This window comes from Bison bison, unplaced genomic scaffold (assembly GCF_000754665.1).
Source record: "Bison bison bison isolate TAMUID 2011002044 unplaced genomic scaffold, Bison_UMD1.0 scf7180017864043, whole genome shotgun sequence".
Taxonomy (NCBI): Eukaryota; Metazoa; Chordata; class Mammalia; order Artiodactyla; family Bovidae; genus Bison; species Bison bison.
In genome coordinates this window covers 1,877,610-1,893,910 of record NW_011494615.1, presented here as the reverse complement: position 1 = coordinate 1,893,910, position 16,301 = coordinate 1,877,610, and the positions used below count along the sequence as shown (strand labels likewise).

General features: G+C 45.8%; 1 protein-coding gene across 1 annotated transcript in view; it reads left to right on the top strand.

Moving 5' to 3' along the window:
* Window positions 1-409: 409 nt before the first annotated feature.
* Window positions 410-16,301, top strand: part of ENTPD3 (ectonucleoside triphosphate diphosphohydrolase 3) — a 35,419-nt gene continuing 19,527 nt past the window's right edge. Inside the window, exons 1-4 of the mRNA XM_010835473.1 lie at window positions 410-483; window positions 1,279-1,330; window positions 5,409-5,536; window positions 13,429-13,546. Of these exons, the coding sequence (XP_010833775.1) occupies window positions 1,291-1,330; window positions 5,409-5,536; window positions 13,429-13,546 (286 nt within the window). The 5' untranslated portion in view covers window positions 410-483; window positions 1,279-1,290. The remainder of the gene's footprint in view (window positions 484-1,278; window positions 1,331-5,408; window positions 5,537-13,428; window positions 13,547-16,301) is intronic.

Below are 16,301 nucleotides of genomic sequence, written 5' to 3'. Positions count from 1 at the left end.
GTCTCACCCCCAACATTACAGGTGTTTACAGGTGTCCTCGACGTCACGGAAAGATGGAGCACACCCACAGAGTGCCTAGTCTCTACCCTGCCCTGACCCCACTTCCCCTCTACTGAGGCTTGGGGTAACAGTGAAGGAAACTAACAGATAAGTCAAAAGGCTCTTGGCTTTGACATCAAAGAGGGCAGCACGTAGAAGACATCACCCCCGCCCCACTTTCCCCAGGTAGGCCCTGGCGGGATCGCTAGTGAAGAGCCAAGGCCCCGCTGCGGTTCCCAAACCTCCCCGCCCCCATTCCGCATGATAGTGAACTGTAAGAGGGAAGGTGAAGAGGTGCTTGGCCAGGACCAGGGGGCGGGCCCAGGACACGGAAGCCCCGCCCCGGCCCGCCCCAGCCCCGCCTCCGCAGGAGCCCCTGGCGCTCTGGCTGCCGGCTAGCACTGCGGCAGCGCCAGTAGCCTTCCTCCGGTCGTCTGCGCACAGGTGAGGAGAGGACCCCGCGTCTGAGCCGCTGCAGAAGGAGTGGGAAGCTTCGTGGGGCTGAAATCTGGGAGGGAAGGAAACGGAATCGAATTCCTCAGGGGGCCGGAGGGAGGGACAGAAGTACGCGAGCCCCACGTCCTCGGGCCGTGGGGAGGTGATCCACGCGGCCCCCGGAGAGGTGGATGCGTCTTTAACCGAGCGCTTCTTCGGGTCCAAAGGAGCGCCGGGAGCTTGGATGCCTTGACTCTTGTGGGGATTCAGTCCAGAGTGGGGCCTCCTCATCCTGGGGCGCTGGATGCCGGGGGCCCGACATCCTCTTGCAATGGTCGCCAGCCAGCAGCGACAGATACTCGTCCTGGATCTTGAAAGGGCGACCTCGGGCTCGCAAGCCGCGAACACACAAAGAAACCTCCCTTGCTGGCGTGCTTTGAAAAACAGCCCTGCCTCAGACTGTGAATGTTGATAATAGGTTGAAGATTTGTTCTGCCCCAGGAGGTGTGTACAGGTGGAAAAATCTGCAGGAGAAGCTCGACTTCTTAGAAAAATATTTTAATTTAAAATTTCAGCAAGTCCGTTCTTCCTTTTTGCATGGAGGGAGGTGGGGGTTGGCGAGAGATAACTCTAGAATATAAGCCCAGCTTTGGGTCTGCCTGGGAAGTTCTAGGTTCATCTGGCCCTCAGAAGGCTTTCCTTTGGAAAAAGTGAAGTGGGTTTGTGCTTTAACGCGGTGCAAGTTTTCGGAACTTAAGTCAGGGACCAAGTTCGCGCCGTCATTCTATGTTCTCTCACCTGCAGCTGGAAGGAGAGATGTTCACGGTGCTGACCCGCCAACCTTGTGAGCAAGCAGGTCAGTATCACTCAGCAGGCAGCGAGTATGATTTTGTCACATCACCCAAGAATCCCAGCTTCAGCCCACAGGCTCTTTCATCCACGTCCCCCAGCAAATGACAGTTTAACTTCTTTGGTGGGAGACTTAGTCTCCACCGGGCTTTCACCACCGGCATTCCACAGATAAAAGTAATTCTTTTCGTCAAAGCGACACAAAACCAGGACTAGCATGCTTGTTTCACTTAAATGGTTTTTCCGGTTTGCATAATCCATTAATTTGGCCCTTGTGGTTTCCCTTACCCAGCTGTGTGTAAGGTCTGCTTTAGAATATTGTTGATTTTGTGATGACCTGTAAAGTACTTGGAGCTTGCCTCTCTCTCCATCCAAGTTACTGCTGGCCTGGCGCCTACTGCATCCCTTCCCCCTGCGCTCGCCCCCTCCCCCCGCCCCGCGCCCAACCCCCGCCCCCGTGGTCAGCGTTGTTACCACCTTTTACTGCAGGCACATGGGAAGAATTTGCACACACACGCACACACACATACACACACACTTCTGAGCTTGTCCTGCCTGCCTCTGGAGCACATTTTGCAGTTGCTCTGTGTGGAAGCCTAGAAGGGTCTGGCCTCTCCACTCTTGGGAGGTACCTGGTAATTACAGTGTTTGTCCAGCCCTAATGACAGCACAGCTCTAGGCTGCAGTTCCCTAAATGAATGAGACCTGGTCTAGTCCATTTTGGTCTACGATAGGCTTTTCTGCTGGAGCAAGGGTTTGCTTAAAGTAATCACAGCTTTTTACCTGAAAACTGCTGAAGCACAGAAGACTTAGGAGGCTAGGCTCGTGGCTGTGGTCAGGAGACTGCTTACGTATCACCCCCAGTTCCGCCCCATGGATAGATGTTCTTTAGTGGTGCCCCTAAACTGGTATTCAAAACACTTTGATAGTTTAACACATATACTGTTACATCACACATGCAAACTAACTTGTTACATTCCTTCCAAAGGACAAGTTTAACTTGGCAGATTAAACTTCTACCTTGTCTTGTATATAACTGACCTGGCATACGCACTGTTTAACAGTTGATGCAAAAATTTGCCTCTGTGGATAAAACGGTTTCTGTCTGGGTCGTATCCTTTGATCTGGAATCACAGAAAAGTGAGCCAAGACCCCTTCAGAGGCCCTGAAGGTTAACTCCACAGTGGCTAGCCTCCTTTCAGGTGCTATGACAAACGATTCTGCAGTGAGTAACTTGGTGGACAAGTCATTTAACACACTTGGGACCAGTTCTGTGGAATAAATTCCCAGAAGTGGGATTGGGAGGCAGATGGTATACACACTTGCAATTTTTTTTTTTCACACTTGCAATTTTGGTACATGCTGACAAATTCCCCTCCAGTTCACTCCCAGTGACAAGGTAGGAAAATTAAGGCACCTTGGACATCAGGATGTGTGTGTGGCAGTATTTATACTGCAGGGGAATCAGGTGAGGTAGTTAAGAGTTGCCTCTCCTGAGATATTGAGACCCACTGCATGACTGACCTCGCCAAGTAATGAGCACTGTGATGTGACTGGATATTGAGGCTGAATCTAACTCTATATGGTAGTAAATACATGCTCTTTTTTTTTCTTCCAAGAAAATAATCTCCTAGAAATAATGTAAAGAATAGCTTATGATGATCTAAAGGTAGATGTTCTAGAATAGGAGAGGTTCTACCCCACTGCTGTTCAATAGAACTTTCTGTGATGATAGAAATGTTCTGTAATTACACTGTCCAATATGGTAGCCACTTTTGATTATTGAACACTTAGAAAGAGCCCAGTGGGCTGCCATCTATAGGGTCACACAGAGTCGGACACGACTGACGTGACTTAGCAGCAGCAGCAGCAGAAAGTGGCTAGTGCAACTGAGAAACTGAATTTTTAAATTTCATTTACTTTTAGTTAATTTAAATACTCGACTGGTGAGACATATTTGGATTCTCAGAATTCAGTGATCTTCCTGTTACGCTAGTATATATCATAGTTCAGCCATTTGAGTGTCACCACTTAGGTTTATGCTATAATAGTTCTACCAAGACTATTATTTAGTCAATATTTTACTTTAATGTCTTTTTATCTTTAAAAAATTAGATATAAGTTATATATAGTGATAGGTAGTGATGGTGGTGGTGGTTTAGTCGCTCAGTCGTGTCCTACTCTTTGCAACCCCATGGACTGTAGCCCACCAGGCTCCTCTGTCCATGGGATTTCCCAGGCAAGAATACTGGGGTGGGTTGCCATGCCCTCCTCCAGGGGATCTTGCGACCCAGGGATTGAACTCGGGTCTCCTACTTTGCAGGTGGATTCTTTATGCTGGTAAATGCAGGAGACCCACGTTCGATTCCTGGGTCAGGAAAATCCCCTGGAAAAGGGATAGGTTACCCACACCAGTATTCTTGGGCTTCCCTTGTGGCTCAGATGGTGAAGAAGCTGCCTGCAATGTGGGAGACCTGGGTCTGACACGACTGAGTGACTTTCACTTCCTTCATATATAGTGAAATGGATAGATCTTAAGTTGTGTTCCTAAATTTGGTATTCTCGCCTTCTGGAAGGATTATGTTTTTAGAAAATGGACAATTTATAAGAATATTTTTTAAGGGAAATTGTATCTAAAGGAGCTGGTTTGCTGTGATTTTCAGTTTTTTTCCAAAGGACTTGGGAAAGTTTGATAAATTTTGAAAAATGAACAAACACATATACCCCACAATCCTATTTAGATATAAGAGCATTTTCATTTCCCTAGAAAGTGCCTGCCCCGAACCCCTGTGCAATTACTGTTCTGAATTCTATCACCCGCCTGTTTTAGAGCTTAACATAAATGGAATCATTTCAGAAAGTTTCTTTCCTTCTTTTCTTTTTTTTAAAATAAATATATTTGCTACTTTATTTATGAAATTTTCATTAGCCTGCACTGGTATGTTAGGCCCAAGTAAATATTTGCTCATAATCATCTAGTTAGGAAATATTAGCTTAAATTTAATAAGTAGAAATAAGCCATTATGATACATTATATATTATCATATAATGCACATAATTATATAATTATCTTTACTTAGAGGCTATATATTTAGTTGAAGACAATTCATATGCTACATTTTTTTTTCTTTTGCATTTACATGTTATGATTAAAATATAAAACATAAATACCAGAGATTACATGACCCCTTTGGGAGGGAACATGTGGATTGGGGTCTAGTCACTCTTCATTTGTAAAGATGTCTATGTCTTTACTATAGACACAGGGAAAATGACTGAGATTGAATTCTTACTGGGCACTCACACATCTTAGGAATTCAGACACATTACCGTTTGTTTGACAGTGTCACCACGTACTAAACTTTATAATCATTGACTGTATTTGAAATACAATAGGAATGTCTTCTTATTTATCTTAGATTATTTTTAATTGAAATATTATATCACCTGCTTTAATAGAAAACTCATAATTTTCAAATATACATTGAAATAAATGTTATTGGAAATCATCTCAGGGACAACCAGTAACATGCATACCACACTTTGGGAAATACCAGAGAGCTAGACTATGCACCGGAGAAGGCAATGGCACCCCACTCCAGTACTCTTGCCTGGAAAATCCCATGGACGGAGGAGCCTGGTGGGCTGCAGTCCATGGGGTCGAGAAGAGTCGAACACAACTGAGCAACTTCACTTTCACTTTCCACTTTCATGCATTGGAGAAGGAAATGGCAACCCACTCCAGTGTTCTTGCCTGGAGAATCCCAGGGATGGAGAAGCCTGGTGGGCTGCCGTCTATGGGGTCGCACAGAGTCGGACATGACTGAAGTGACTTAGCAGTAGCAGACTATGCACACTCTCCTTGTAAATGCTGTTTTATTCCACTCTTTGGAGGAAAGATACTCAAATGGGTATTTGAGCCCAGTTGTAGTTCTAAATGTTTGGGTCTCAAAAAAAGCCAGAGGAAGTGACTTATGCATGCAGCTAAGCACCCAGTTAAGCACCCAATTCACAGATTCTACGAAGAAGGGCAGGGCCCTGTTCCTGATTCCCCCTCATGTGTCTTCTGGGTTTCCTCATTTTAGGCCTCAAGGTCCTCTCCCGAACTCCAGCCATCATCGCCTTGGTGGTCTTGTTTTTGAGCATTGTGGTGCTTATGGCTATCACACTCATCCAGACACACCAGAAAGAGGTCGTTTTTCCAGGACCAAAGGTAGGTGTGAAGGGGTTGGCACTGAAGGGAAGAAATGGGCTCTGACATCAGTGATTCTCAAGCTATGAGTTAGAAGAAAATTCTTGCCCTTCCTCACCTCCAGCTGGAGCCAGGGAAAGGTGGGGTAAGGCCCAGGGAGAAAGACTGGACATGCTAGGTTTGTGGTGTCTGAGGTGACAGATTGATAGTGGTGACACCTTCTCCTAGGATGATGTGGTCTTGCTTTGACTCCTGACTGTTAGAACCAAAGCCAGACTTTGTTGCCAAGAATTATGGATGGCTACCAAAGATTTACCAGCTTGTCAGTCTCCCCAGATGACCCAACCCTGCTCATGAGCGGAGACCAGGAAACTCAGGCTCTTCTTCTGGCCTAGCCTGGGTAAACAAAATCAAGGACCTGGAAAGTCTCCTTGATCTGTGCTGTGCTACCTCTCTTGAGTCTAGAAGTATGCCGTGGTCCCTCTGACTCCTCCCCCCACCGAAATTACTCAGGACCTTATGCTAAGTTCCAGAGACCTCTGTCAGCCCTTGATAAAAACCATCTGGTAGACAGAATTGTATGTAGCCCTCTGCCTTGGCTGTCAGGGTGACAGGAGGTGATCCCCTGAGGGACTGTCAAGTGAAAGGTGAAGAGAATCAGTGAGTCCTTCAATTATTTTGAGTAGAAGTCAGCAAACTTCCTCCACAAAGAGCCAGACAGTACATATTTCAGGTTTTGAGAACCATTTATAGTCTCTATTGCATAGCTTCTTTTCTTTTTCTCTTCTTATGACTCTTTAAAGCTATGAAAACCACTCTTAGATGGAGGGCCATAGGAACCATGTTATTTGAATCTCATTTAGTATTTATCTTTGACCTTGGATCTTTTCTATATCTTCCTGCTGTTAGGGACTGTTCATAGGCTATATTTGATATAGAGGTTTTTAAAAGATAAAAAGAACCGTTTTTGCCTTGACTCTGTGGTTGAGTTTGATCTACCATCCAGAGTCCACTTTGCTAAAGGAGTAGAGGAAAATCTGTTTCTTTCTTTCTGTCTGCCTTTAAATTAATTAATTAAATTTTTTCTGGCTGCAAAAAGAAGCTTGTGGGATCTTAATTCCCCAGCTAGGGCTCCAACCCAGGGTCCCAGCAGTAAGAATGCTGAGTCCTAACCACTGGACTGCCAGAGAATTTCCTAAAATCTTTTCTAGATAATGGAACTTTGTTCTTTTATATTTTACTTAAGAATCTCAGCCTCCCATGAATAACATGAATAAAAAAGAAAAAGAAAAACCTCATGCAGCTGTCCAGTGGTGAGAGGAAAACAAATTATCTGGCTGTCCAAAGACATTAGCTAAGGCCTAGAGAAGCTGTTTTCCCAAGCTCCAGGCACTGCCTTCTTCTATAAACTGTATAAAATCAGGAGTGCAACTAGAGGAAATACCATCTCCTTACTCTTTGTAAATTGCTAGTCAGTTGAGTGAGCATTTTCCCCTGAATTATCTCACTGAAATCTTGTGCCAGCTATGGAAGATGGACAAACCCTGTCACCACCATTTTGCTCAGTGGATGGTGGGACCAGAACTGAAACCTGAACACTCCTTTGCCACCGCCAGGGCTCTCTTCATTTACTTCCAACTGTTCCTTGATCCTAGGTTCTGAACAGGGAGCCCAGGAGGAGATGCTGGCCTCTGATAGGAAAACATGTCCTCCTTTGCACAGGAAGGGAGGATGGGCACAGAGACAGGAAGGTGCTGAATTGCAGGAGTGACTTGGGGGGCAAGGAACCATTCTTAGACCCTAGTGCCACCCTGAGCATGTGTGCTCAGTCGCTTTAGTTGTGTCTGACCCTGCCACCCTATGGGCCATACCCTGCCAGGCTCCTCTGTCCATGGGATTTCCCAGGCAAGAATACTGGAGAGGGGTTCCATTTCCTCCTTCAGGGGATCTTCCCAACCCAGAGACTGAACCCATGTCTCTCACATCTCCTGCATTGGCAGGCAGGTTCTTTACCACTAATGCCACCTGGGAAGCCCAGTACCGCCCCTAGACCCCATAAATCAAAGGAACCAGCCCTAGCTGCCCTCCAGGTACACCTCTCTATGGGACAAGGGAATGTGCCCACCAAGGGCCATGCTTCCCCTTCTAGAACATGCTGGGGACCCCAGAACCCAGGGTCTGTGTGGGCCTTCCCCTGAGAGCAGACCTCGCCACTGATCTGAGGGGTGGCAAAGGGGCAGCTGCTTGCAGGGAGAGTAGACAGAGCATGGGTATAGTGTACAGTCTGAGCTAGCCCACCTTCTACAGTCAACATACAGGTGCATGAGGCTGTTCACACTGTGGATTTGCCTGTGGATGAGAAGAAGACAGGTGGGGGCGCTGGGGGGCAGGACAGGGCAGAAGTCTTCCTTCATAAAAAAGTGTCCCTTGGGCCCTTCAAATGCGAGGGATAGGCTGGTTAAGACAGTTGTTTGGGGAGATGAGAGGTAACTTCAAACTGGAAGGACATGGAGGAGTTAGAAGACCTGAAGAGTAAACTGGGTAGAGAAAAGTGGGCCCCCGAGCAGTGTGGAGGGTGCTGTTGAAGGAGACCATGTTTAGTTCCACTGTTCAGAGGGGTTTCCCTAGTCAAAGATGCCTGTGCAAGACAGTCATCTGGGGGTGACCCCAGGAAGCACTGTGGGGGGTAGAAGTGAGACAGAAGGGAAGGGGCTTCTGTCCCAATGGAGGGGCTGATCCCAGCAGTTTACCACTGTGGGCAGCTGGGACTGCCCTGGGAGCCAGTGCAGAACTCACCTCAGGGATGAAATCTGTCCCAGGCATGCAGAACACCTGCCTCGGTCATCCGAGTCCAGGGCGTATTTCCACACCAGCTTCCATTAGTCATCGGTTGCAGGCTGCTCCCTGGGGGACATAAGCTCTCTAGTATTTCTGGCATAGTGTGAGCTTAGGTAGGCTGGGCCAAGGAGACAGCCTTCAGGCAGGTAGAAAGTGCATACATAAGTGGACATCACAGGGGTGAGGGAACCCTCAGTGACTGTCACCCTGTAGGTAGATTATTTTCATTCCAACTTTGAAAACGAGAAAACAGAGGAACAGAAAGGGCAAATAGCTTCCTGCGATTACACAGATTAGAAGTAACATAATTGGCATAGAAGGAAGGAAAAAGCAGAGAACAAAGGCCTTAGGCAAGAGTTTGGAAGGATCGGTATGTATATCCTCATTAGCAGACACAGTTCAGAGAGGGGATTTTTAATTTCTTCAGCCCCGGCTGTAGGAGAATGACTTGTATGACATCGGAATATTGGCTCAGGGGCTCATCCTGTTTCACTGAGAGAATTAGGTGTGAGAAAAGACAGATGTTGTGGGCCAGCTGAAGTCGAGTGGAATGACAGGTTGGAAGGGGGCCCTTCACATGCAGCTTTTCTCAGGCTGTCCAGAGACCTGTCCTTCTGTTGTGCAATGTGTGCTGGAGGTGGGAAGGGCAGTGTGGAGGTGGAGGCAGTGAATATAAAACAAAAAATGAAAAAAATATATAAATTTTTCATTGTCTATGTTTTCATACCTTGCCTTATCTTGCTTTTGCGTGCAGCTGGTGGTTCTGAGGGGCCAGCTCCATGGTGGTCTGCCTATATAGGGGGCCCTGGAATGTTCCTCAAGACCCATATGAGGGGTCAAGATATCTGGCTATTAAATCCAATGTTGGCCCACCTGACCTCGTTTTATCTAAGTGTTCCATTCAGTTCAGTTCAGTTGCTCAGTCATGTCCAACTCTTTGCGACCCCATGGACTGCAGCACGCCAGGCCTCCCTGTCTATCACCAACTCCCAGAGTTCACCCAAACTCATGTCCATTGAGTCGCTGATGCCATCCAACCATCTCTTCCTCTGTCGTCCCCTTCTCCTCCTGCCTTCAATCTTTCCCAGCATCAGGGTCTTTTCAAATGAGTCATCTCTTCGCATCAGGTGGCCAAAGTACTGGAGTTTCAGCTTCAACATCAGTCCTTCCAATGAACACTCAGGACTGATCTCATACAGTGGAACTATTAAAACTTAGGCAGTGAGGGAAATATCCCCAGTCCCTTTATCATTGTTACTGGTTTGACCTGCTCTATCCGCTTGAGGAAGAGACATGACAACGTTGCCTTTGTTTTTCACCTACCCTGCCACTTTATTATCATTAAGTCTGATATCTGCCTCTTGAGGCTTTCCCCTCCCAACCCTGTCACAGTTGCTTAGAAGCCCTGAAGCCTCTCAGTCCCATCTGATCAATATCCCAGTGCCACTGCCACTGCCGCTTGCACCCACATGGTGTCACTGTTGAAGAAGGGCATGCAGAGTCCCAGGTTTCAGGGACACTGCTTTTCTGCCATGACCTGCTCAGGTCACATCAGAGCCCAGGTTGGGTCACACAACTCTCCAAAGCACAACAACTGGACCGGGCTGTGTTAAAACCATTTCCTTCTAACCCTCATCCATTCTCAGTCGTCAGCCTGGGTATCAGATGCCCTGTGTCCCACCCTGGTTTACCTCTTGGAAAACAAGAGTTGGGTAATTGGTTTCTTCCTTTCTAGAAAGCCCTGGCTCCTTATTCACATTGGTCATTCTCCTCTCCACCCAGATCTGCACACCACTTAACTAAGAGTTTGCTTTCAAGGGTCTTTTGTCTGAACAAAGTCTGCCATACCATACCAGGCACCTTCTTACTAATCAGTCACCCTGTTAAGACTTGCTTTTCTTCAACAAATATCATATATTAATGCATCTCTATGGAATCTAGAAAGACGGTACTGATGAACCTATTTGCAGGGCAGCAATGGAGACGCAGACCCAGAGAACAGATTTGTGAGCACAGAGTGGGAAGGAGAGGGTGGGACAAATGGAGAGAGCAGCATGGAAACATACACATTACCATAGGTAAAGTAGATAGCCAGCCGGAATTGGCTATATGACTCAGGGAACTCAACTGGGGCTCTGTGACAACCTAGAGGTGGGATGGGGTGGGAGGTGGGAAGGAGGTTCAAGAGGGATAGGACATATATATATATACACCTATGGGTGATTCATGCTGATGTATGGCAGAAACCAATACAATATTGTAAAGCAATTATCCTTCAATTAGAAATACATTTTAAAAAGGACTTGTTTTTCTTGGAACTCAGGGAAAGTACAGGGGCTATGGGTACAGGTTTGAGAGTCAGACCCCAGCTTGATCCCAAGTCTGTGACCTTGGCTAATTATTTACCTCTGTGAGCCTCAGTTTTCCCATCTGTCAAGTGGGGATGATGATAACACCTGCCTTATAAATGCGACACTAAGGCCCTTTCTGCACTGCCTGACATATTATAAGGGTTCAGCAAATGTTTATTACTATCCCTATTCTTATTATTATAGTAAGAGTAATGATGATGATGATGATGATAAACACATCTAAGAAAGCTGATCATGTGATCTTTGCTTTTGCTTTTCCTAGAAGCTCACACAGTCCATGACCATGGGTTAATATGGAAGACTGTTTCTTTTCAGTTGACCCACTGAGTGTGTCTTCAGTTCTGCATCAGGCCATGTTTTTTTTTCTGACAGTGCATTAAACAGAGGGTGACTTACTGCTTTTCACCCAAACATCACCCACTTCATTGAACTGAATGAAATTCATTCTCCTCTTACACCTTCCTCCATGGAACCACATTGAGTTGCACTGATCTAGGCAGATGAACTCTGAAAACTGGTTAAAGACCAATTTTTGCACTTTTGAAAATGCCAGTGAAAGATGGTGGGGTGGGGGTGGATTGTGTTAGTGAGAAGTAGCCCTGGGCCTCAAGGCTGCTGTCAGTACATCAGCAGATACCCAAGGGGCTGCCATTTCTCCTGCAAATCTCAGAGCAAAGTCTCTGGCGGCACCCACTGTGGTGAAAACTAAATCCCATTTTTCTGGAGTTACAAATGAAAATGGACATTCTTCTTTCTTTCTGATCTTGGCCCAGGAACCCTAAGCGTTCTTCATGAAGGGTTGGAATAAAGAAGCTTTGGGGGTAGACAGTGTGGTATCCTCTTGAGTGGCTGCCTTCTTATGCTCGTGCTCCTATCAGTACCTGGCCTGGAGGGGCCGGTGGAGGGGTAGGGAGCAGGTTGGCAGCAGAGGGAAGGAAAGCAAGCACTGACACAGAGGCTCAGACCTCTGGAGTGCCTGATTTCCTTCCATTTCAACCTGTGCTTTAATCTCATGGGGAGCCTCTGCCTGGAACAGATTGTGAACAATGCCTCCCTTGTTTGCCATAATGTCAGGATCCCAAGCAACACGCGTCATCAGACTGAAGAGCCCAGTTGAAGAGGCTGTTCAAGTTCAAATACCAGTGTACACAGGGTGTTCTCAATCTTCATAGAACGGAGGAGCTGGAGTAACACTTTTTTATTTGCTCCTATTTCAAATGAAGCAAGTGTTCATGGCAGAGTTTAGAATCAGGGGACTGGTTAAATGAATTACTGTATGTCTCACAGTCAATGTGATGAATGTCTTAAAAATCATGATGTCAGTATTTTTACTGATAGGGAGAGATGTTCTTGATATACTGTTTTAGTAAGAAAAGAGCATTGGAGAAGCTTCTGTGTAGTATAATCCTGTGTTGATTTAAAAACATATGAAGCATAGGTGTATATGTAGTTGTATGCACAGAAGACCATTGGAAAAGATATATAACAAGGTGTTAAAACAGTAGTTGGGTTTGAGGAGTGTTATTCACTTTTCTTTCCTTTTTTTCTTGCTTTGTAATTTTATTTATTTTGCTTACTGGTTTTTCTATGTAGCTTGTATTTATTGAACAGCCAGTAAGCATCAGGCAGATGGTCTCCTATTTACTTCCAAAAGGAAGTTGTCTGAAAATGATGGAATCCAGAGAGGTTAGGTCTCTTACACAATATCGGAAAAGTAGGAATCCATCCGACTTGATCTGCCTCCAGAACCCAACGTCATCTTCCTCTCTGAGACAGGCTAGGCTAACTCAGTGGCAGAGGAATTGGGGAAAAGCTGCCACCCAGAAGTCTCTGATGCCCTGGGCTGACTCCAGCCCAACCAGATACTGACCTAGGTCAGCATAACTCATTCCTGTGCCCCTTGGCTGCTACTGCATGCTGTGTTCTGGGCAGGTCTGGTCCAGGGCCTGGGCTGGGCCTCACCTTCAAGCAAAGCTTTCTGGTAACTGCCTCAAGCTGGGTGAGATGGCTGGCAATACCCTCCTGTCCATTCTTCCACACATGAGTCACCAAAGTGAAGTGATATATCAATAATCTTTCATATTTTGGTTTTTTCCTCTTTAAGTACTTCCTACCATGGTTTCCTTTTGATTGCTTATTCCCAGGCAGATAGTCCTGGAAATTTGGACAAGAAACGGTAGCAAGGTGACTGACGATTCATTTTCCTCCTGAGACCCAGGTGGCTTCTGACCTCCCCCACCTCCACCCTGCAGAATCTGGATGAAGAGAAATCAGGAGATTGTCTTTGCATGCACAATCTTTGGGGTACTCATCTTTAACCTTGGCTGCATATCGGAATCACCACGGGAGCTTTAAGAACTGTTTGTGCCTGGGTCGACTGACAGAGATTCTGATTTAATGAGTCTCGGGTATAGCCTTGGCATTGGGAGCTTCAAAAGCTCCCTAAGTGATTCCACTGTGAACCAAGGCTGAGAACTGTGGCCTAGAACACCTGACCCACCTCCGCCCCACCCCTCCCTCCAGTCTACAGAAACAAAGTTGGTTTGGAGAAAATAGTTTTTTCTTCTTGGTCAGGTTCTATATAAAGGAAGCAGTGTGGGTTAAACTCTTGGCATGACTCAGGGTTCTCAGTGGTTCTCTGGGAAAAGGGGTCCTCAGAGAGGCTGAGCCTGTAATTAACTCTCCATCCCCCCTTTTATTCAGTATGGAATTGTACTTGATGCCGGGTCTTCCAGAACCACAATCTACGTGTATCAATGGCCAGCAGAGAAGGCGAATAACACTGGAGTGGTCAGTCAAAGCTTCAAATGCAACGTGAAAGGTAAGGCCCAAGGGAAGAAGGGAGAGTCCTAATGTCCTTAGAGGCCTGCAGGGGTCCTGAAATACTGCCTGGAGGCGAGGAGTGAGCACTGGGCTGGGTGTCAGGGAAATATGAGGCCTCTTGTTAGCGCTGCTACTCTTCAGTACAGTGACCTTAGGCTAGCCCCTTCCCTTCTCTGGATTTCAGATTTCTCATCTGTAAAACGGGAAGTGGGGTGTCAAGAACTGTGACTGGTGTGATACGGATGCTGGTGAAAGACCCAAAACTCCTGTGAGAAACACAGGAGAGTTTATTGCTCACACAAACGCCCGAGGATCAGCGTTTTCTTGTCCTGGTTCTCTGAGCTCCAATTTGCACAGGGTGATGTGTAGAGAGCGCCAGATGGTACCTGCTTGCACTGTGGGTCGTATTACCAAAAAGGAACCCTGAGATTAGAGAACCTGAAAGATTTATAATGGGCACCTGCCCTGCTCTGGAGGGAAACACTATCCGTATCTTCTTAGCTTGTTCATTATGCAAATATCCCTGAACAGATAGTCCAGAACAACAGCAGTGAGTGCCTCTGCTCATAAGACATACAGAAACGTGAGAAACTCATGAAAGCAATGGCACCCCACTCCAGTACTCTTGCCTGGAAAATCCCATGGACGGAGGGCCTGGTGGGCTGTAGTCCATGGGGTCGCTAAGAGTGGGACACGACTGAGAGACTTCACTTTCACTTTTCACTTCCATGCATTGGAGAAGGAAATGGCAACCCATTCCAGTGTTCTTGCCTGGAGAATCCCAGGGACGGGGGAGCCTGGTGGGCTGCCGTCTATGGGGTCGCACAGAGTCAGACATGACTGAAGCGACTTAGCAGCAGCAGCAGCAGGAAAATTATATTCCAGTTGTCTGTGTATGGTGGGACGGGAGGGTAAAAAGAGAGAGAGAGATGGACCATCTGTAAACAAACAGGCTTGTGTGGCTCTGTTCCAGTAAAGCTTTCTTTATGGACCCTGAAATTCTGAATTTAAAATAATTCTCAAATGTCACAAAATATTATTTAAAAAAATGTTCAACACCATCTAAAAATAATGCACAAATATCTCAGTTCACAGACTGTATAAAAGAAGGTGGCGAACTGTATATGGCTAGGGAGCTGCCAACTCTGAAACAGAACGTTATCAGTGTCTTTAATGACCCTCCATGCGCTTCCTGCTTCCTCCACAATATATCCTGAATGTTATGTTGACTATTTACTTGTTCTTTTTTATAGTTTTGTCCTTATGCATTTAGTTTTTCCTGGTTTTGGAAAAGGAATCAAGCGCATATTTATACAATTGGAAGCAAACATTTATTCTGTAATTTGCTTTGTTCACTACCACTTGGTTTTTAAAATCCATCTCTGTTGCTATGAGTACCTGGTTCATTTTTCCCTGTTGAGGGATATTTGTATTTCCCTGGTTACTAATAAGGTTAAGTTTCTTTTTATATATTTATGACTATTTCTGTTTCTGTGAAATGCCTGTTCATGTCTTTTGTTCATTTTTCTACTGAATTGCTTGACATTTTCCTATTGAGTTGTGGAATCCTTTGTCTTTATTCTGAATATGAATGCTTTGCTATATTATTATTATATTGTTGCTAATCTCTCTCACAGTTTATGGTTTGTCTTTTTAGTTTTTCATGATGCCCTTTGACAAATAAAAGTTCTCAATTTTTACGAAGGTACAGTTATCAGTCTTCTCCCTTTTCATTTGCTCTTTTGTATGTTTTATTTAAGAAATCCTTCCCTAACTTGAAGTCATAAAGATATTTTTCTATCAAAAGTTTGGGACTCCCCTGGCAGTCCAGTGGTTAAGGCTCCACGCTTCCACTGCAGGGGTCACGGGTTTAGGCCATGTGGCACAATCAAAACAAAAAAGTTTTATAAATTTGCCTTTTACAATTAAGTCTTTAGGCCACATAATCAAACCCAGTTAGTGAATGTATATGTATGTGCCACCCTCTTTAGAGCACTATGATATGTGACTTGCCCTGGATCTTCCCAACAAGTGTACAGGATAGGTTGTAACCTGTAGGATACCCTCAGCCTAGAGGATGAGTTAGACTCTGGGCCAGTCACTGCGGGGAGCGAGCTCCGCCTCTGGCAAAGGTCATGAGGAAGGAGGCTTGGCATACGCAAAGGCGGGATCAAGCCTCAGGAGTCTCCCTGGAAATTCTCGAGCATATACCCCCAAAACCAGAGTCTGCCTACTTTCTGCTTTGTGCTTTCACCTACACCTCTGACTTTACGGGGGGCTGTCCCCCACTACCTCTCTGAAAAAAGTTAGCTTACAGCTCCAGTTAATAATTCCTGGGTGTGACAGTGTTTAACCTACAAACTCCTTTGGCAATCCTCTAGCCTGCCTGAATAGGTTTTTCCGGCCACATGTGATTGTTCAGAGCCTCCCAACTGTGAGAGGCAGGAGATGTTCTAAACTGTCTAAACACAGATTCTTTTGAGTAGTTAAAAGATTGATTAGAAATTGTATTGGTGAAGGGATTTTCACTTGTTGGGCCAATGTTTGCTGCTAAGTTTCCATATCCCTTACCTGCTGTGTCCCTGGCAGTGTATTGATTAATATAGTTGGTGTAAGTAGTAGCTTTAATGTTTGTAACCTGGGACCCTTGAGTTAATTCTTTTTCTTGTTGTAGCCCACCACACCTTTGCTCTGTAGGAATGCAACTTTATCTAATGCTTTTGGAGGGTGGCTCCTGACCAATCACCTTTAGA